Consider the following 23,081-nt stretch of genomic DNA (forward strand, 5'->3'; position numbering starts at 1 on the left):
GCATTAGTTCCGCCTACTACAGGAAAACCCGGCAGTTCTTAAAAGCTGAAGAATTCCAAAGGAACTCTGTTATTTTTACAGGAAAATACAACAAAGGATATCGTTTACATGTAGCGCATCAATTCTGCATGTTATGTAAGACTCTCGCTCTTTGCGCGTGTGAGAGAAAGCGACGGCGAGTCGTGCGCCTTCACACTAGAGTTTACGTTATGCCAAATACACAAACACAGGTGTGCTGCGCATCCATTCAAATGAACTGAAAAATATCACAGATCGCTTGACGGAGAGTGAAACTCTGAAGCGCTCAGTCAGAGTGTGCTAATCATATACTCAGCATCCAACTCACACACTGGCGAGTAAAATCTGAGAATTGATTAGCCATTGGCTAATATTAGACATCATTTAGTCGCCCAGAGTGAAGATTTAGTCGCATATGCGAGTGATTTACTCGCAATGTAGAGGGTTGTATTTCATATCGCGATATTATCGCAAATGCAATTAATCGGTCAGCCCTAGTGATAACCCCCCTAGGGTAAACAGAACAGAACCAACATAAATGTATTGCAGATATTATTAATGTTCAATAATTTAATGTACACATTTTAGAAATTGGCCCCAGATTCTACATTTATATGGGTGCTAAATTGCCAATGATTCCCCCCATTGACAATTAGAGGCTAACCAGATCAACTCTCTGGTCTCCCCATCGACTTCAAACACATTCCAATGTCCTAAGAAACAGTCATCCACAGTACCTGGCACCAGATGTCTGATGGTCAGCGAACTACCCCCCCATGCTTGCAATACACATAACACACACACATAAAGACATTCTTTATTTAGACTATAATTAATCAGTTACAATTGGATCTTGTATATGCATGTGTTGTTTGTATGTTTCCCTATTATATTAGCCTAGTTACAACTCTTTATTTGTATTAGTTAGACTCTCAATGCTTATATTCAGGTATATGAGTGTATCTCTGCTTTAAGATCTTCTTGGTATCAAAATGATCTGCTCTTTATTCCTCAAACAATGATGTACACTATGTGATCATAAAATGCATCATACTATTTGTACCATATTTTGCGTAAAACTGCACCAATCCTCCAGACCAGCAAAAAACATGCGAATGGGCCATAAACAGAGACAAAGAAAGTTTCTCCCACTCAAAATTCATGCCTCTGATTGGCCATCCCACCCAAACGCTGGGTGTGGATAGGAACTTTCAAAAGTCATTAGCTCAGACTAATCTTGGCTCAAAATCCCTTTCTTCTTGAGACGGACACTATCCAAGACTCCTCAAAACTCTCCTCTTGAGTTTGATTTTCCGGCAGTTTTTATCTTCAAGTAACTTTGTTTTTGCTGTGGACTTTCCTATTTTCAGAGGAACCAGAGCAAAACCTCCAGCTTACTTCTAAAAGAACTCATCAAGAATCTCCATTGTCTACCACATCAGGATTCTTGTTCAGCAATCGAAGTCAATGCAAGTAACCTTTTACAACTATTTAGATGCGTGTTTTTGAGCCCCTTTTAAGGTGATTTTTGATTCTTTGATGATTCTCATTAGGTTGTGGTTAATTGATGTGAAATACTGCCATTATTTTGCTCTTCTCTCTCTCTTCCTTACTTTTCTTCATTCTGTATATATGTGTTTTGCTTAGTCTTGTTGTATGTTAGCTGTAGTTTCATTTATTAAATCACTTATAATCACAATTGATTGTCTCTGTGTGCTGCTCACAATTCGGAGTCACTTAAGGTTGATCCCTTGCTACATGCTAAGTTAATGCTAGTACTGTAGGAAGGAAAGTTATTCTTTCTTGGCCAGGAAAATAATCTTTCCATGAATTGATAAATTATTATATTGTCTGCTCGGTGGACGGACAGAAATTTATAACCTTGATTCTGCTACAGTTAATTCTAAGATCTAATCTAAATATTTATTATTAATTATAACCAGTTATAATTAATTATAAATGTTTACATTTTGAGCTAATTTGCTACAACAGTCCACTTGAGTAGTTGCGCAAACATACAGGTGCATCTCAATCAATTAGAATGTCGTGGAAAAGTTCATTTATTTCAGTAATTCAACTCAAATTGTGAAACTCGTGTATTAAATAAATTCAATGCACACAGACTGAAGTAGTTTAAGCAAATGTAAACATACAGACAGAAGTGTAAACCTGAAGTCTCTCTAAGCCAACACAATTTTTGACCTAATTTTTACAATCTTAAGCTCTTAATCACATCTTTACCTTGGCCATCAATCTTAAAACAAGAGCCAAGTGAACCCTGTAATCTGTTAGTTAATGTCTTTTCACCTAGACATCATCAGTTAACACAGCATTGTAGAGTTAGCTCATCTCACAGAGCCAGAATTCCTAGGCACGGAATTCCTAGCTCTCCAGACAAAATTCCGCAGGCCTCCTTCTTAAAGGAGCTTTTTTAAAGATCATTATTTTGTGTATTTGGTGTAACAGAATATGTTGACATGCTTTAATGTTCAAAAAACACATTATTTTTCAAATACTGTACATTATTGTAGGTCCTCTATGCACCGCTTCTCTCAAACACTTAGTTTTCTACAAAGTCCCTCCTTCCGACAAGCGCAGTCTGCTCTGATTGGCCAGCTAACCCAGTGCATTGTGATTGGCCGAACACCGCAAGCACTCGGAAATGTAACGCCCCTTACCATAATCGCGAGCTTCATCTTTCAAAATAAATATAAACACAGTAAATAATGTCATTAGTTTTACCATCTTTTCCAGCCAGAAAGGGGAACAGAGTCGCGTGACAGACACAGTGATGAAGCTAGTATGTGTTTGCAGTACACAAGCCACACTTAAGACAGCTGACTCCACTGTGATGTGACCCCTCTCTCTCTCTCTCTATCACTCTCGCTCTCGCTCTCGCTCTCGCTCTCTCTCTCTCTCTCCTCAAGTCATCCTAGGTGTATATGACTTTCTTCTTTCAGACGAATCCAGTCGGAGTTATATTAAAAATTGTCTTTGATCTTTCAAGCTGTTTCATGGCACTCAACGGTCCATAAAATGCATTGCTGTTCTGTTGTAAGTCATCTTAAAGATTCCTAAATGCATCTACTTCTGGAAGGGCAAATAAAGTGCTTTTGCTTTCGCCTAGAAACACACAGCGTCTCCCTGACATGGCTGCCTCAACACTAATTGCGGTTACTGAAACCACGCCTTCTTTCTTTGTGTGAACATTTGGGGGGCATTATGCAAATATTTCCACATAGTGACGTAGATATGTGCGGGCGTGTTAGAATGAGGCATTTTAGGGGGGCGTGGCAGAGTCTTAACTTTGATAAAGAATATTTCTTTGGTTTTGAGACTTTAGTCTTTGCAACTTCAGGGATCTTATCTATGCACAATCAGCTTGTAACACTCCAAAGAGAAAGGAAAACTTGAAATTGCATCATATGACCCCTTTAAGACACTGTCTTTTCTTGCACTGCTGCAAAGGTGGCCCAGCACAAATGAAAATATTTGCAGCACAGGAGGAAGCTGAACGCTCCTCCTTAATGTAAGATCAGGCCAACAGCTATTAGTCAATGGAACAACCAGAATGTTGTTGTTTCAGGGATGGGAAAAACTTTAAATGAAAAACACATGCAGTCCCACATTTTCTACAGCCATGAACACACATATAGCCACACGTGCAAACCTATATGATCTCCGATGGCTACCTGGAGGCATTATGGCACATTTGGTACGCTGCGGCCCAGATGGTGTTTCACCTACCTGTTTAAAAGTCTGCGCTGACCAACTGGCCCCCATCTTCACACAGATCTTCAAACAGATCATTGGAGCTGTGTGAAGTTCAAACGCTCCACCATCATTCCGGTCCCCAAAAAGCCCAAAATCACTGGACTTAACGACTACAGACCTGTCGCTCTCACGTCTGTGGTCATGAAGTAATTTGAGCTACTGGTCCTGGCCCACCTGAAGGACATCACTAGACCCTTGCTGGATCCTCTTCAGTTTGCCTACAGAGCAAACAGGTCTGTGGATGATGCAGTCAACATGGGACTGCATTACATCCTGCAACACCTCGACAGACCTGGGAATTATGCAAGAATCCTATTTGTGGACTTCAGTTCGGCCTTCAATACCATCATGCCTGACCTTCTCTCAGACAAACTCACCCAGCTCTCCGTGCCCACCTCCATCTGTCAGTGGATCACCAGCTTCCTGACAGACAGGCAGCAGCTAGTGAGGCTGGGCAAACTCACATCCAGGACTATCACCATCAGCAGTTATATTTATATTAAACTGCACACTTTGTAAATAACATATCTGCACCCCAATAAACATATCTGTACATTTATCTAAACAATTACTTTTGTTCCTATACTTCTATTTCTGTATATAGCACATTACTTAATTTTTCTTTTTTTATTATATTAGTGTTATATTACATCCCTACTGTGTTATTCCTATGTATGTCTGCACTATGTTTGTACTTTCTTCTACACTGGAAGCTCCTGTCGTCAAGTCAAATTCTTTGTGTGTGTAAACATACTTGGTAATAAAGCTCTTCTGATTCTGATTCTGATATGTGTGGGCTGAAATGTCAGGGCGACTGAGGTGAAGAGAAACTGACAAAAGTGCAGAAACGACACTCTTCTCAAATGCAGTGACAAACCAGGAAACAAAATCAGGCTCAGATTTTCCCACCTTCATATGTAAGGTCATGTCCAATTATATTTGTTATGAAACATTTAGCTTTCAATACACAGATTTCCATCCACATATTCTGCACTTTCACACAATAATGAGGGATGGAAAAGATATTATAATAAAATAATTACAGATAAAATATTACATATTAGTTATGTTACTATACTGTATATAAAATAAAATTGTATTTAAATGTAATGCTATTTACTGTAATTTACAGAGTAAATGTTGTAACTGTGATGCTTTATTTTTAAATTTATTTAGTCAAAATATATAATTTTAATATCAGCTTTGTATTGGTGAAAATTAAATAATGAATATAATTGTCAGCTCCATATTGGTATTAGATTGGTATTAAATTAAATTTGCAATTTGGATTTAAACATGCTTATTAATTAGCATGTCCTCCTTTGGAAAAACAGCCATCCTCAAATGACAAACGATCCACAGAGGAGAGAAACTCTGGCTTCACCTGTATTATTCTGAAAGGTCAGTGAACAAAATGCCAAAAGCAATGTTTGAAGAGAAAGCACAGAGTATACTGATGATTCAGTATTGTGAAGGCTAGCCCTCTTTCTCAGGTTACATTAACAAGAAGTCATTTTATGATTGTGTAAGTGAACAGAATGAGAGCTTTCTAGAAAGAGCACTGCAACAGTGTCTGAAGTCATATAAATGCTTGACACTAGCAGACATGTCCTTGTTAGTATACCTTGTAGCATGTTAGCATGTTCACCATTGTCATCCATCATTATAGTCAATACAGATCTAGAAGGTCAAAGAATTCAATGTCAACTTTGGCCAATACATTTGCATGGTAATGCACAAAAGAACTCTCTAACGCAGTTATCTAAACCAAATAAACTACAAAGAAATTATATAAACAGAGCAGAGGAATTTTTCCAGCATGTCTGATTATGAAACCTAATTTTGCAGGCCATTTTCTGAGGAAAAAACCTCTCACCCTTCTCTCCTCCCACTGCTTTTGCAGTAATTCTCAATGTTGTACACTTCACGTCTGCCAAGTAGAACTTAAACTCTCATCAAGCCTTGCCACGTAGACACTGGCTGCCTGAGTCCAGCATGTCTCTGCTGGAATTCACTGAGAGCTGCAGCTTCTCAAACACACACACACACACACACACACACACACACACACACACACACTCCAGCTGATGTCGCCAAAGACCTGCTCGCTCAAAATCATAGATATTCACTTACAGATACTGTATATTATCCTGTTATTTTTAGTACCGGCTTGGGCATATATACCTGCACTTCCACAACGCAATACAACATCAAGCCTACTGCCACATGTGTAACCTTTCCACTCAGTTAAAAGCTGAATATTGCTTTCCGATAAACAGACAAATGTTACAAGGGATATGACTGATTTATGGCTTTAATTTGATGTCTGAGATAAAAGGAAAAGTACCATTTGCAGTGTTAAAACAATTGCTTGAAGATATAGGAGAAAATAGCTGACTTCAGTCTTTATACTGACAATACACATTTCACTTTTAAATTCTGGTTTAGAATCTTAATTTTAACCATAATTAAAACGTAAGACTTTAATTCTTAAAGTGGAAATCGAGGCAATTTGGTCGAATATTTTACAGTTGGGTTAATGATTCATGTTTTCCTTACAATTTTAATTCTTGTTTAAATACATTTATCCTGTGTTAAAATTTTTTTGGAAAACACAGGTTTTCATTATTGCAAGCAAATTATGCTGTTCAAAAGTTTAGAGTCAAGTTTAGAGACATTGATACAGATTTTTTTGTTCAAATAAATGCTGTTCTTTCGAAATGTAAAAATAAAAATAAAAAAGTATCATGGTTACAAAAAAATATAAAGCAGCACAACTGTTTTCAACATTGATATTAATAAGGATTGTTTACTAACAGCTGCTGAAAATTCAGCTTTGCCCTCACAGGAATAAATTATATTTTAAAATATATTCAAAAATATCCATATTTAAAACTTTATAAACTGCCTATGTCCTACACCTATGTCTTACGTTGTCCGCTGGAACGCCACTCTCTTGTGAACGTGTGTACAACAGTTAGTGGAAGCTAGAGATAACAGTTTATAACATTTTAATTATGAATATTTTTCTTACACAAATGCATCACTTTGCTTCAGAAGGCCTTTATTAACCTCCTGGAGCTGTGTAGAGTACTTTTTATGATGGATGGATTTACTTTTTTGGGCTTCAAAATCTCGACCACCATTCACTGCCATTATAAAGCTTGGAAGAGCCAGGACATTTTTTTTTAAATAAAACTCTGATTGCATTCGTCTGAAAGAAGAAAGTCATATACACCTGGTTTGAGGTGAGGTAAATCATGGGGTAATTTAAATTTTTGGGTGAACTACCCCTTTAAAGCCCATTTATAATGGTAGTCATAACCACAAAACAGCCATCACAATAATGATACAAAGAAACAACATCATTGGGAGCACTTTTGTTTCTGTTGATAATGATAACCAATAAAAATTCATCCGACTTCACGCACTGCGAGAATATAACTGCAGTGCACACTTACTGTAGAATAATAATAAAAAAAACATTATCATCTTCTGGTGTAAACCGTAATATAGTTATAGTTTTCATTCTTGGTGTGAACATGCCTTTTTATGATGCATAAAGCAAGATTGTAACATCACTTTTAAAAGTGAGTAAATTGATTTTACTTTTAATAGCAGCATTGCCCAAATCTGTTATTGATTACAGTGCTAATCCTACAGTCCTTTTAAAAGGATCAGCAATAATTTTTGTATTTCTGTCCAATAGGGTTTGACAGTACTGCAGTTAAGCAATTCATGCAGCCCTTTAAAACAACCAGGCTGAGAAGAAAATTGAAAAAGCAAAGGGACTGTGACGCATGTCGAGGCTCTCCATATCCCCCGGCTGGACTCGACCGCTCAAACTCAAAGTGACATGTGAATCCTTTTTAGAGAAGTTTATGACTTCATCCAGTCACTCTGCTGCTCCTCTCCTCACACGTCTCACACAGGATGCTGAGAGAGACAGAGCTGGGGGTGGAAGGGGATGAACAGCCTGGGCAATGACTCAGCCCTGGAGAACTTTTATCACTTTATCCACGTACCCTACCTCAGGTCCATTTAGTAAGGAACAGTTCAACCAAAAATGAAAAATTTTCATTATTCACTCACTCAAATTTTTCGATTAACTATTTCTTTAACACTATGAGACATGGCTTTAGCTTTGATAGACATTGAAGCTCTGCTTTAAAGGGGTCCTATTATGCTCTTTTACAAAGTCTTGATTTTGTTTTGGGGGTGTACTAGAACAGGCTCTCATACTAGGTTGTTAGAAAAACACATAATTTTTCACATATTTTACATTATTACAACATCTCTCTTCCCAGTCTGGCATGAACGGCTCGAATAGTTCCTGTATCAAATGAAGGCCCACCTTCTGAAATACGAAATATGCTGTGATTGGTTAGCTGGGCCAGTGTGTGTTGTGATTGGCACCACTCGGCGCCTGGTCAGGAAATGTCATGCCCCTTACTGCGAGCTTCAGTGTAAATATTGCGTCAAAATCAAATCAATTTGAGCTTGATTTAAACCCGGATGATTGTAACCACTCTAAGTTTGTCTGCCTTGGAAAAACTAGCGTGTCTCTGACATAGTGATAACACTCATTGCCTTCTCTAGTGCAGCTCAACCAGGTCTCGTCCCATTCGTCGGTATTTGTGATATCACAAATCCGGAAAATATGCATTGTAGTCCAAACGAGTCATTTGTTGTAGTTTTTGAAATGTGATTTCTGTTAAATAAAATATCTCCTTTTGAAGTGGACTTTGCAGATCTTTTTTATACTCAAACAGCATCATTACAGACTAACTAAAGTTGAAAAAGTGAAAAAAGCATAATAGGACCCCTTTAAATCTAGTTCAAATGGACTGGAATGGATCATATTTGAGGGGCTCTGCAGCACACACCATTTCACCTATAAGTCACCAAAAATCCGTACATACATAGATTCGTGCTGACAATCAGTGCTCCACCCAACAGGAAGACAGCTATTGTAGATTGTTTGAAAAATGCACGCTCTGGAATTTGATATACTCGTACTAGGGTTTTCATCCGATTCCCACCAAACTCAGTCAATATGATCTGAATGCAAAGGAATTTCAGGTGTCTTGAATGGTTTGGCCATGGCGAGGTGATAAATTTATGGTGAAAAAAGAGAAACAGGAAGTGTTATAACTTCATTATACATTGGCTGATTTTGATCAAACTTCAGCAGTTTGTTCATTGAATGAGGCTAATCACATAGCTGTGACTACTATGCGTCAAAGTTATAGCGCCACCAAATGGCAGCAGGAAGTGTCATTTTCAAAATGCTGAAATCAGCCTCTTATTTTTTTTACCCAATTTGCTTCAAACTTCATCAGGATAATGCCAAGACACAACAGATGTACAACTGCGAAGGGATTCTTGATATCTTAAATACCGTTGCCATGGCAACGCTTCAAACTTTAAAATTCTTCTTCTGTATACTCCTCCGATTGCGGTAATATGATTTACACCAAAATTTGTCTACATGATGCCAAAACACTGAGAAACCTAAACGGTCAACGTTTTTTTGGATATCTCAAACAGTGTTGCCATGGCAATTTATTAAAATAGTGGCAAAAAAGTAAACAAGAGTTGTCTTGTAGTTGTATCTTTAAAGTGCATTGTCCAAACGCCCCAAAACCTTTTTTTACATATGGAGAACAAGCCATTCGGAGGAAACATGCTTAGTTTCACGTATTTCTGATGCTCTAGGGCCTAACAGCAAATTAAAAGCTTTCAGACGTTTCAGCTGAAGTGATACTACTAATACTAAGATTGTCCACTAAATGGAGTCATGGGATAAGAAATATTTTAAGCCTAATCCACTTTGTCAATTTCTATCAGTAGGAACAACAAATAAATGCATACAATCCATTGATACATACTGTATGTGTCACAATACACTATGGAGGAACGAAGAGACGCTGGAGAATACGTTAACAAGACTTAAATTTCAAGAACCAAGGGAGATGAACTCAGGAAGACGTTTAACAGCGGACAGAGAACTAGGGACTGGGAACACTTTAAATACACACAGGAGGAGGGGATGACGAGACACACCTGGGAGCAATGAAACATCAAGGGAAACACCTGGGACAAATTAACTTAATCAGGACAGGAACAGGAAACTAACCAAATAAGGGCATAGGAAAGCACATGGGGAGCAAGACACATACAAAACATGGAACAGAGTCTGAGAGTATGGGCAATATAGTTTTATATAATTATTTTACAAATGCTTATAGATTAATAAAATCATTAAAAAACGTACAGATCATTAAAATATTTATATATCCTTCTCTGTCTGTGTGTCTATATGTTTCACACTCTTGCTATTCTAGAGTAACCCTTTCATTGCTGTAAATCAACAACCAGACTGCCAGAGGGTGAAATGCTTATTGCCCGCTGTGCACTGTTTTCCTGAAGCCACTGGGGCTTGTGCAACATCATTGCTTCTTGCAGCTATATTATTATTATTATTTAATTTTATTTGTAATTTATTTCTTTGTATTTTTTTTATTTCTTTTTTTGGTCACAGTGGCAATAATTATACAAGATTTGCAAATGAGTCTTGGCATCATTAAGAATGGGTTAAAAATGAAAGACAAATCGGTAATGTTTTGCCATGCATCATTATTATTAATAATACTAATAATTTATGGATTTTTCTGTTAATTATAATTGTATACTCATTTAATTTGAATCAAATTTGTATACTTGCTGAGCGATGCTAACTTAAACATCAAGCCTCCCTTGGCTCAGAACGACCATACCAGACCAGCACCAAACCTGCATAAAAACCAGCAATGAGCAGTCTAAAAATGTATGTTGATTCAGTGGCAAGAAACTGAACCTCAGCATCCCTCCCCAGTCATCAGCATGCATGTGAAGGAGTCGCTTCAGCACTTCATGACGAGCTGGTGTCAAAAAGGTGATCTGACCTCTGGGATGGAAGTCAGCGGGATGACTGACGGCCGGCTTCTTGATGTCAGAGGAGCGATAGATGATGTGATGACGCCCGGGTCCTCCTTCCTCCTCTCCTGTCATGTCACCTCCTCTCTCTAGTGGCTCGATAAAAAACTCCTCTTGACCTGCACGGATCATTCCCGCCTGACAGGTTTGAAAAAGAGAAAGAGAAGTAGAGATTAGGTTTTTCAAAGGCAGGTACTGCACAAAGCTTGCACATCAAGTCCATTAAGTGAATCAGCTATAAGGGCTATTTCTGTAAGCATGCTATATCATGTTTTCATCAGCTTTGGAAGAAACCTTCGGGCAACCTGATCTCTAAATCGATCCATCTGCTTTCTAACTCATGTGTTTGGGCCTGACCATCTCTAAAACTCTGTGACATTGCCTGTTATAAGCAAAAACAAACTCTTGCTAATGTTTCCGAACATTTTTAGGGAGCAAACATAAGATGGTCTTGTTTATACAGTTTAAAGATGACGATGAGAACAGTCTACGAGGGCAAAGAGGGAAATCCAAACCGCGAGCGAAGATCAATATGAATCTCTCTGCCAGAGTGAACAAACTCACTGACAGATACACTTGACAGCCCATGTTCCGTTCTCCCTGTGTCTAGTTAAGATTCATTGGCTTTGAGTGACGGTCCATGTCCACTGCCAGGGGTGCTGTGAACGTAACGAGAGCAAGAGAGAGAGAGTCTGCAAGGCTTTAGACACACAGGGCTAATCGATTGTAGGACACATCGCAGTCCCTACGACTTATTGGCTTTTTCCTGCCTGAAAGCATGGTCTTTTCCTTATGCTTCCATAGCAAATTAGACAGCCTGAGTGAGAGTGTGAATTGATGGCAAGGTCAGACCTCTTCTTGATGTGGTGGAATATCAAATGTGAACTTCAAACAGGGCCGTTAAAGTCACATCAGATCCCCCTCAGTCATCACAAAATTGAAGCCCGGCAAAGCGCAGGCCGCTGAGCTAGTTGGCTCTCCCAGGAAATATTACACAGCGAGCGACCTCCCTCGCTCCCTCCTGCATCCCCCGAGGGTTCATTACAAAGGAAATGCCCGCGCGCTGCATAAATCGACACCACTGCATGAAGGGCTGCCGTCACACGTGGTCAAAATGGACTGAAAGTGCTGATGTGAAAACAAAACTCAAAATCCACTCAAAACACACTGTGTCATGTCTGTTGCAAATGAAAATGACAGTGTCATCAGAGATTAAATATGCTTTTCCTTTCTAATGACCTGAATGGGTCTACAAGACATCCTATATCTGGGAAAAAGTGGGTGATTAATAGGATAATGCACCTCTGCATGATATTACAGGCATCTCACTCTGCAGAGTAAGTATTTTTTGCTCTGTTTACCAGTAAAAATCTTTAAAACAATATAAATTTACTTGAGAAGCAAAATCACACAGGATATTAAGACTTAGTTTAACGGGTTAGTTCACCCAAAAATGAAAATTAGGCTGTGTTTTACTCACCCCTGGACACAGCTCTGTGGGGTGAACAAAGGCCTCCTCTAGCGAATCCATGCGTTTTTGTAAGAAAAATATCCATATTCAAAACGTAATAATCCCTTTAATCTAGCTTGCGCCAACAGTTGTAAACGGAAGCAGTTCCGGGCTGATGAAGTATGAGGTCAGCGTTGCGCATGCGCTGGTGAGTCTCGTGAAAACCAACGTTTGTTTACAGGAGCAAAGGATGCAAAGTTTCCTTACTTTAGCAAAGGAAAACCAGTCTCCTCTTGGTTTATATCGAAATCCTCCGACATTCTTCTTTACAAATCCTCATTTTGTACTTCTAATTCTTGACCGTTGTTTTGTTTTGATCTCTCCCCTGAGCTTCCGTGTTCATCACTTCTGAGCGGCGCATGCGCAACACCGACATCTTACGTCATGCACCCGGAACTGCTTCCGTGTACAACAGTGAGCGCAAGCTAGATTAAAGTGATTGTTACATTTTAAATATGGTTATTTTTCTTACAAAAGCACATGGATTCGCTACAGGAGGACTTGGTTCACCCCCCGGAGCCGTGTGAGACACTTTTTTTTATGGATGGGCACATTTTATTTAACTTCTTTTGGACTGAAGCACTGCAACACCCACTGACTGCAATGATCGAGCTTGGAATAGCCAGGACAATTTGTAATATAACTCTGACTGGATTCGTCTGAAAGAAGAAAGTCATATACACCTAGGATGCCTCGGGGATGAGTAAAACACAGCCTAATTTTCATTCCCAAAGGGTTAGTTCCCCCCAAAAATTAAAATTACCCCATGATTTACTTACCCTATATGTATATGACTTTCTTCTTTCAGACGAATACAATCAGAGTTATATTAACAAACATCCTGGCTCTTCCAAGCTTTATAATAAGAGTGGATGGTAACCCAAAATTTGAAGTCCAAAAAATTTAACCAATCCATTATAAAAGAAGTACACATGGCTCCGGGGTTTAATGAAGGCCTCCCGAAGCGAAGCGATGCATTTGTGTAAGAAAAATATCCATGTTTACAACTTTATAAACCTTAATCTCTAACTTCTGCTAACTGTCGTATGCGCATTCACGAGAGAGTGGCGTCCAGCAGATGACGTAGGCATAGCATAAACTCCGGTGAGAATATGCTAGTCTTGCAAGAAACAAGTTTTGTTTACAGCAAAGGAAAACCAGTATCCTCTTGGCTTATATCGAAATCCTCTGACATTTTTCTTTACAAATCCTCGTTTTGTACTACTAATTTGTGACCGATGTTTTGTTTTGCTCTCTTCTCTGCGCTTGGTTACATTTTTTGGACTTCAAATTTTGCGCTACCATCCACTTTCATTATAAAGCTTGGAGGAGCCAGGATGTTTTTTAATATAACTCCGATTGTATTAGTCTGAAAGAAGAATGTCATATACACCTAGGATGGCTTGAAGGTGAATAAATCATGGGGTAATTTTCATTTTTGGGTGAACTATTCCTTTAAGGATAGAAATAAAACACATTTAGAAACACACAAACACACTTTACTTTTCAAATGTTTTGGGTTAGTAGTTTTTTTTATGCCTTAAAAGTAGAAAAGCTGGATTTTTATTAAATGATATTATAATTTAAAATAACTTTTATATTTTAATATATTTTAAATTATGATGTAAAATGAATTCCTTAAAATTCCTTACAATGTAATTTCTACATATTACAAGGTTTCAAGCTTTAAAAAATAAAATAAATAAATAAATAAAGTAAAAATATTAGTTTATATTGTTAATCAAAATGCGTTAGTAAAGTATACCGGAATAGCAGTCAAACCGCAAACATCTAAAATATTTTTAAATATTATGACTGTTTGGGATATTTGTCCACTCACTTGAATAACATCAGTTAAAATATAGTTTGTAATTTCAGTGTTTTGGATTGAATTTTTGGTGGATTGGATTTCAATTATTTATTTTTATGTTAATAAACTAGTATTGACAAGATCATTTTTAAACTAATATTTTAATAAGCTTTTCTGAACGATGGCCTGTTACTGTGGTATAATTTACGCTAACCTAAAAAAACTACAGTCATTCATGTCGGTCAGATCGGTTCCTTCCTGTTAAAGTGTGTTAAAGTAAAACTTTGAACCTTTGAAACTACAGAATAACTCTGATTCCTGTTCACAGACTGGGCACAAAACATTGTTTGCAATGACATTTTACCAAAAAACTAATTTTCATGATTTATGCAAGGAACTGAGGCTGAGTGACTACTTGGCAAAACTAGTCAACTGGGTTTTACTGGACAATCGAACATATCTGCATTTAAACTGAATAATTATTTCCATTTAGAGTCCTTTGGGACATCTCCAGATGACGTAATCTGAAATGGAACCCTTCATCAAAATCAAAGCCCCTCTTTCCTCATGGAAAAACTATGGCTAATGCCTATCTTTCGGCCCACTCAAGCACAGTTAGGCTCTAATAGCCTTGTATATTATCTATATTAAAATGTTCTGTTTTGTTACTGTTGAAGCACAGAAACATAGCACAAAACCTCCAACAGAACAAGCCGCGCCAGCTGCACCATCCAACTTAATCCAAGACCTCCATATCAGCAAGATTGTCCTTGGGCAGACTTCAGTTGATCTGAAGTGTCACTATCTGCCAAAATATCCAAGGGAGAGTTCATGAGCAGATTCAGATGCATTATCTGTGTCTGTGCGCGCATGAATGTGTGGAAACCGGCCAACCTCCCTGTCTAATAAGAAATCCACAACCCTCTGTGGTCACTCTATACTGTATACGTGTGATTACTCATAAAGCTGATATTTGTTTGATTCTGACAGCTACAAACAATGAACCTAATAGCCAGTGAACAGTGTATTAATTCAATTGCCACTACCGCTTCAAGTTTTCTTGGCTCCAGGTGGCCAGTGTGATTCTAACATAATTTTCTTGTTGTTAAATTTAACAGGAATTGATAGCCAAGATGCAAGGTATTTTTCAGTGTCCCACTGCCTAGCAAATTACTGTCTCCACATCAAAGAGTGAGAAATATTTTTCATTTACACCCAATCCACACCTAGGAGAAAATACAATCAGTGTTGATTTAGAAGTTCCCATTTGAACTGAAGTATCACAGTGTGGAGAAAAAAACACTGCTTCAACATCATGAGATTTAAGACAAAAGCTCAACCCCAAACTTAGCAAGCTGCCTTACTCCCAAAAGAATACTGATTACAGAAATTCTGGACACAAAATTGCATGCTATTGCAATTAGCAATTAAATGGATTTTTTTTATTTTTATTTATATTAAATGCAAAAAGCTTAAGAATGCTTTTTCGAGATACTTAAGACTTAAATACCTCTTTATATGTAAATTTATAATTACTTCTAATATCTGTGAAATATGGTTAAAACGAACTGTCAAATATACTAACAAGCATTTAAGGGTAACTAAATTACACTTTATTAAAGAATTTAAGTAAACTACAAGTGCACATTCAATCCAATTAAAGCACTCTCCTTTTTCACAAGAGAACCTACAGTACACAGGCAGCTTCCTTTTAAGACAGCATCTTAACTATCAAGAAACATTATACTCTCTACATAAGCAGCAACTCTGTACCGTACACAAATAGCACTCTGCATGGAAGACTCCAATCACAATTGATTTCAATTCAATTTGACATTAGCATTTTGCTAAGCTAACAGTGCAATAATCTTAAAGCAAAAAAATGCATACCATAGCACATTCAAATATCTGGTAAAATAATCACATTTTAATTACACAGAACCTTTTATGACACTTTAGTTTGATACCGAATGAAAGTTTATTTACATTTGTCATTTCTCTAACCTTGTCGGCCATCTTGGATTTATCTTTTCACTTTGTCACAATGCATTCTTGGTTTGATTAATAAGGATTCCTACAACACTGCATTAGCATGAAGTGCTAAAAAGAAAGGATCTTAAGAGGCAAAAAAAAAAAATTATTGCATACCTCTTGGAAACAGTCTAACTAACAGAGATGAAGTCGAGACAAAGAGTTTGTGTGTAAGACAGAGGACACACACACACAAGGAAAGACAAACAAAGAGAGAGAGAGACGAAGAATTACAGTCAGAGCTGAGCTCAAGCGACAGGGAGGAAGTGCAGTGCAGTGCTGTGCTTCTCCAGCATGAGGCCCTTGAGACGCCAGACTCTGACATAACACAGGAGGCTATTAGGAAGCTGTTTATATAGTGTAAAAAAAGTGTTACATATGATGAAAGAGAAAAGCGTGGGTGGCTTGGTGTAATGACACTAATGACTTTGGACAGATTGCTACACTTAACATACTGTACTGTCCTGTCCAATCCATCACTGGGATATTGTCAGAGTGTGGACTATGACAAATGAACAAGTTAACAATGTTACAATGAACAATGTTAAAGGAACAGCTCATTATAAGAAACAGCCATAATTTACTATCCCTGATAGTTGAACTACTCCTTTAAAAAACAGCTTCAACAAAAAATTGCCACTTTAGCTTCAGCAGTTATGGTGATTTCCAGGGGCGATTATAGGATTTTCATTTTAGCCCCCAGTGAGGGTATAATAATAATAATAGCCTAATAATATATATATATATACATAAAAAAAACGTTTGATTAATAGGGGTCGTATAGTAAACTTATTGCAGTATTCCACTGTATTGCATAGATAGGTGTAACATTTTGAGTACTAAATATGCCAAATTCAAGTCTTCTGGATCTCACACACACAACCTGTTTACTGTACAAGCACAAAATTTGACTGTTTGCATTTCTAGTACAACCCTCTTTCCTTAGCTCAAGTATGCAAACCTCTTTGCCACATGCTCTGGAATATACAGTATATTATATTGAAAGTTACATTTTCAAATGAAAATGGCAACATGATCATTTTATAAAGTATGCATTCATATGTGCTTCATTTTCGCTGAACGCAGTGAAAACTTAGGCTACAGTAATAAATACTGTAGTAATTTATAGTAAATACTATAGTGTTTTTGAACCATACTATAGTAAAGTGCATTATACTGTATATATTTTAGTATTTACAACACTTTGTTAATGAATGCTACAGCATACTGTAGTATTAACTATAGTGAACTGACAAACTGTAATAAATACTGTAGTATACTTTAGTTTTTACTACAGTAGTGTATTGTAGTATAATATACCCTATAGTTGTAGAAAACTTACAGTTGTTATATTACCACAGCAACTATAGAATTACCACAACAAATTAATTCAAGTATTTTACTATAGTATGGTTCAAACACACTATAGTATTTATTATAAATTACTATAGTATTTTTTTCATGTGGGGGGGGGGGGCGATTATTGCTCCCCCGTGATATTTTGTAAACTGGATTTATGACAAAGAACTGCACAGATGCAGATATTATAACAATCTATCAATAAACACACACCTTGTCCTCTGTTCCCTTTCGATTCGGTCACTCTACATTGCTATGGGAATTACCCGTTCCTCCAAATACTACTGAAGCCTTAATAAATCACGCTAGTGAAACTGGCCAATGGCATTCAAGCGTGCGAAATATGAGGGGCACCCACTCTATATAAAGCAGCATTTGTACGTCATCTATTCAGAATCTTTTTCTTCAGCCAACCTTCTACGAGAAGCAAGAAGCCTTTCAACAAGACTACTCACCATAATCTACACGCTGCAGCGGACATGCCTTCTCTTCCCCTGCTGTGTTCCGGTGAGCTTCGAAAACAAGGATGACTCGCGATTGCCTCTCCTGTGCAGAGCCAATTGAACTCTCTGATGGTCACAAGTCGTGCGTCCTCTGCCTGGGTCGTGCCCACGCAGAGGCGGCGCTTGGGGGATCGGACTGCCCCCACTGCGGAGATATAAGCCTCCAGACTCTCAAGCTCCGTGTGGCCATCATCCAAGGCGATGAACTCACCCAACTAGTCTTGCTGTGCTCTTCCTCTGCAGCCTCTTTCGAGCCAAGGAGGAAAGCTTCTGATGCGGATCTGTCAGGGTCAGGTGACGAGCCCGCGCCAGCTCGGTGCCCACGCGCCCCTCACCCCCCTGCTGCAGGTCCCCTTCCAGTGCGCTCCATGACTGCTGTTCTCCGCCCCTCCCCCATCGCTCAAGATGTGGTGTCCTTCAGGTGCCATGGAGGGCGCTGAAGAGGAGGATGATGCCATTTCGGTGGCAGCGTCTGCGAGAGAGGAGTGGTCTAACAGCCCGCTGGATTACACTGCATCCCCACGGCAGCGATGCGGGATACCTCCATCATAGTGATGTCGAGCTCCTTAGCGTCCTGTCCAAGGCAGTTGATGAGCTCGGTTTGGAGTGGGCGCCTCCTGCTGAGCCGGCCAGAAGCCGTCTGGACAAGTGGTACCTCCAGTCGGATCGCGGCCGAAAGGACACCCCGCGGAGGCCCGGCTCCTTTTTCCCCAAGGTGCACGATGAGATAAAGAAGTCGTGGAACGCACCGCTTCTGTGGGCAGATCGACACTTCCTCTCCATCCGGGCAGTACATTTCCCCGGACGCCTGAATTATGGCGCAGATTCACTGTTGAGGGGCGGGGTAATCCACGGGGGTGGAGATTACACCCTTTGACAGTCAATATGATTTTGAGTGTATTCGGCAGGGCGGAGGTGGATCTCTTCACATCAGCGGAGAACCTTCACTGCCCGCTGTTTTATTCACTGACACACTCACCCCTGGGAGTGGATGCACTAGCTCACAGCTGGCCGAAAGTATGCAAGTATGCTTTTCCTTCAGTGAAACTTCTGCCTCACGTGCTTTGCAAAATCAGAGAGGAAAGGGAATCTGTTCTGTTAGTGGCACCGAAATGGCCCAATCAGCCCTGGTTCCCAGAACTGGCGGAGATGCTGGTAGCCACCCATGGACTATCCCACTGATGAGAGACCTCCTCTCTGAAGCACAGTTAACGATACAGCATCCAAATCCAGAGTCATGGAGCCTTCATGTCTGGCCGCACGACGGAGCTTGCCTGTAACAGATGCACTTCCTCAGCGCGTGTTGAACACTATCTCTGAGGCTAGGGCTCCTTCCACTAGACGTCTTTACGCACATAAATGGAGAGTTTTCACAAATTGGTGGGGGTCACTGGGCGAAGACCCATTCAACTACCCAATACCAATAATTCTTGCCTTCCTTCAAGAGCCAAAAAAAAAAAAAGCCTGTTCGCGCCCATACAATCAGCAAGCTTGCGTGCGCTCTCTCTCAAGACAGAGCTCCTGCTCGTGCTGGCCTCTGTTAAGCGAGTTGGGGACCTGCAGGCGCTGTCAGTTTATGACTCATGTATTGAGTTCGGGGCAGGTGATTGCAGTCTCAACTTAAAGCCTAGGAAGGGTTATGTGCCTAAAGTGCTTTCGACTCCATTTAAAGCACAGATCATAACACTATCTGCTTTCCGTCCTGAAAAACTGGCCGGGCCGGAGCCGCTTAATACACTTTTGCTGTGCCCTGTACATTTGGTGCACATTTATTCCGAGCGCTGTAGACAGTTCAGGCTCTCGGACCAGCTATTTGTATGCTTTGGAGGGCGCACCAAAGGCCTGCCTGTGTCCAAGCAAAGGCTGTCACACTGGATCGTCGATGCAATTGCTTTGGCTTATGGCTCTAAGGGCGTGAAATGTCCTATGGGGGTTCGGGCCCACTCAACCCGCGGACTCGTGTCCTCGTGGGCCTGGGCAAATGGCATATCTATTCAGGACATTTGCATGGCGGCAGGCTGGTCGTCACCCAGCACTTTCGTGAGGTTTTATAACCTAGATGTGTCGTCGCTTGCCTTACATGTGCTGTCAGTGCGAGCAGCGCACGCGCCTACTCAGCCTCAGTTATGATTTGAGCTGCTTGCCTCAGTGGTTTCAACTAGGTCGTATACACCCCTGTATTGACATGCCACTAATTCAATGCTGTCCCTATCAGCTTATCACATTGTTATGATATTGTTCATCACATCTTTTAGGACATGATCACCATCATACTCTGCTTATTTGAGCACCAGTACGGCCATTGCATCATAACACATAATTTCATTGAAATTAAACAAACTTCAACGAATCTATATGTAATGGCGCCGGAGACGCCGCCATTTCACATTCTCTGTTTCACCGGCGTTAACTCCGCCCCTGGTGTGACGCGGCATCGTCTTGTTGCTGCGCCCCCCTTGACTTTTACATGGTTTCAACTAGGTCCTGTAGACCTGAGCTGTCCTGTAGACCAAGCTCATTACGGTTCCATATGTGAAACTTGACATACTTAGTCGAGCCAGGCTCCATCACTGTGACACGGTGGGATTTTATACGTTCCCATAGCAATGTAGAGTGACAGAATCGAAAGGGAATGCTCTCGGTTATTCACGTAACCTCGGTTCCCTGAGATGAGGGAATGAGACATTGCTCTTATTGCTGTGTTACCTAGCTCAGGAACTTAGAATGCCAAGTTGCTTCAGTCAAGATTCTGAATAGATGACGTACAAGCGCTGCTTTATATAGAGTGGGTGCCCCTCATATTTCGCACGCTTGAATGCCATTGGCCAGTATCACTGGCGTGATTCAATAAGGCGTCAGCAGTATTTGGAGGAAAGGGTAATTCCCATAGCAATGTCTCGTTCCCTCATCTCAGGGAACCGAGGTTACGTGAGTAACCGAGAGCATTTCTCGCTCTGTGCCGCCGTGGTCTGCGTGCGGATTGAAAAAGAACCCGCTGAAAGACGGGGAGGAGCCGAAGTCTGCCTCCGTTTTCATACACTCTATAAAATGCGGGGTTAAATATAGACAAACCCAGCACAACCTTCTGGGCAGTAACCCAACCGCTGGGTCAAAACAACCCAATCGCTGGGTTTGTCCATACTTTACCCAGCGCTGGGTTGTATTTAACCCGGCATTTTTTAGAGTGTATGAAATTTAAAGGGGACTGAGGGGTTCACGAATTTGTGTACTGTTTATGGTGCTAATCGCACAATTTTAAGGGGGCTGAGTAGTCATTTTAAAAATGGCTAAGCGACGCCCATGGTGCTTTCTAATCATGTTGGAAAGATCATATTTACGAGTTGAACCACATGAGCACCACTGTGGTGATTACGAGTGGGACGTGTCAGTGAGAAAAAACAGGGGACGTAATAGATGCAGCATCTTGTTGGTAAATTTGTTGAAATTAATTTATTATTTTTTCATTCTCGATAAAACTAGCCAAGTTGCATGTTCAAAATATGACAGTAATTATGACAGAAAAGCAAAAATCTCCTGATGCATATTCCTTATTCATTATTTTAGAAGTAGAGTTTAAAAATATTGGTAGAAAGGTTAGATTGACATCAAAGTGACTTGAATGTACCCAATGTCATAATTACAACTTCCCAGGTGGACTTGAACACACCATTAGCCCCTGCTGGTAGATGTTGTAACTGCAACAATACACAGACAAAAATAATGTTTTTCCAACTGACAGCCATTCAAAGGTGGCCAAGTGTTCTGAAAATACATGTAAAATATTTTTTAAGTGAAATACAAATCACAAAACAATTTTGTCCTTGTTTGATAGCAGTACCTCTAGCCGAGCAAATGCTATTGAGATGAATGGAAATGCTAACCGATAGCGCTCTCCAGGTATATTAGAACTCTTTGAAAGAGTAGCATATGATAAACTAGACTGTCAGTCATGGAATATAGTACACAGAAGACCAGCTGCGCACGCTTTTGGTCCTCTGGATCCCAGATGAGAGCAGTTTTTCCATAGTTCCTGATGACTGTTATTCAATACTTGCCTTGGGAGAAAGAAGAGCAGCTAAGGTTTAGGTTTCAATCAAGATCGGATTTGGACGGTTTCCAAACATGACTTTATATAACCTTGTCTATATTAACCTTGTTTTTAAACAAGATTTGCTTCACTTAGAACTGTAAGGAGATCTGCTGTACAAAGCAGCGACTCGTGTTTTCATTCACACAGAACATTTGCAGTGTTTTCATTCACATCATTTTAAGCAAAGCCAAGGCACCTAGAGTATGAGGTCTTTGAGCAACACTCTACACTTATTGAAGACTCAAGATCAGTCAGACTTATGATGATGAGCTTCCTCATGTGCACTTTTGTTGGGACAAGAGAGACAATTGTGCTTGCCTGTGATCTATTTTAAAGGGGTCATATGATGAGATTTCAATTTTTGCTTTCTCTTTGGAGTGTTACAAGCTCTTGGTGCATAAAGAAAATCTGTAAAGTTGCAAAGACTAAAGTCTCAAATCCAAAGAGATATTCTTTATAAAAGTTAAGAGTCAACCACGCCTACCTAAAACAGTTCGTTCTAACACGCCCCCACATGTCTACGTCACGATGTGGGAAGATTTGCATAACGCTGCCCAATTGTTCATACAAAGAAAGAAGGCGTAACTTTTATTCTTGCTGTAGTATTGTTGCTACCGCCATGTCGTGAAGACGCTGTGTGTTTCATTGTGAAAGCAAAGCTACTTTGTTTGGCCTTACAAAAGAGGACGATATCTGCTACGTCATGCCTAGAGCTCATCCGTGCTGGTCGCTGAGGAAATACATCAACTTCGCGCTGTGGATCGCCGGATCGGCTTTCACCGTGTATGAAGCGGAGTCCAGCCCGGGATCGTCACATGTGGTTGCTGCAAGCTCGCTCGCTTCTTCGTCAAATCCGCTGGCCGCACTGTTCTCAAACCCGCCGGCCTCCGCTCACTCAAGCCCGCCGTGTGTTTCATTGTGAAAGCGTGTCCTTTTTTGGAAGGCCAAAAGAGGACACGCTTTCACAATGAAACACACGGCGGGCTTGAGTGAGCGGAGGCCGGCGGG

General features: G+C 39.9%; 1 protein-coding gene across 1 annotated transcript in view; it reads right to left on the reverse strand.

Moving 5' to 3' along the window:
- The window catches only part of LOC107566216 (A disintegrin and metalloproteinase with thrombospondin motifs 2-like), a 112,368-nt gene that overhangs the window by 67,100 nt on the left and 22,187 nt on the right, over nt 1-23,081 (reverse strand). The window contains exon 3 of the mRNA XM_016251592.1: nt 10,740-10,908. Within this exon, the coding sequence (XP_016107078.1) occupies nt 10,740-10,908 (169 nt within the window). The remainder of the gene's footprint in view (nt 1-10,739; nt 10,909-23,081) is intronic.

Source organism: Sinocyclocheilus grahami, unplaced genomic scaffold, assembly GCF_001515645.1.
Source record: "Sinocyclocheilus grahami isolate Dianchi unplaced genomic scaffold, SAMN03320097.WGS_v1.1 scaffold1059.1, whole genome shotgun sequence".
Classification (NCBI taxonomy): Eukaryota; Metazoa; Chordata; class Actinopteri; order Cypriniformes; family Cyprinidae; genus Sinocyclocheilus; species Sinocyclocheilus grahami.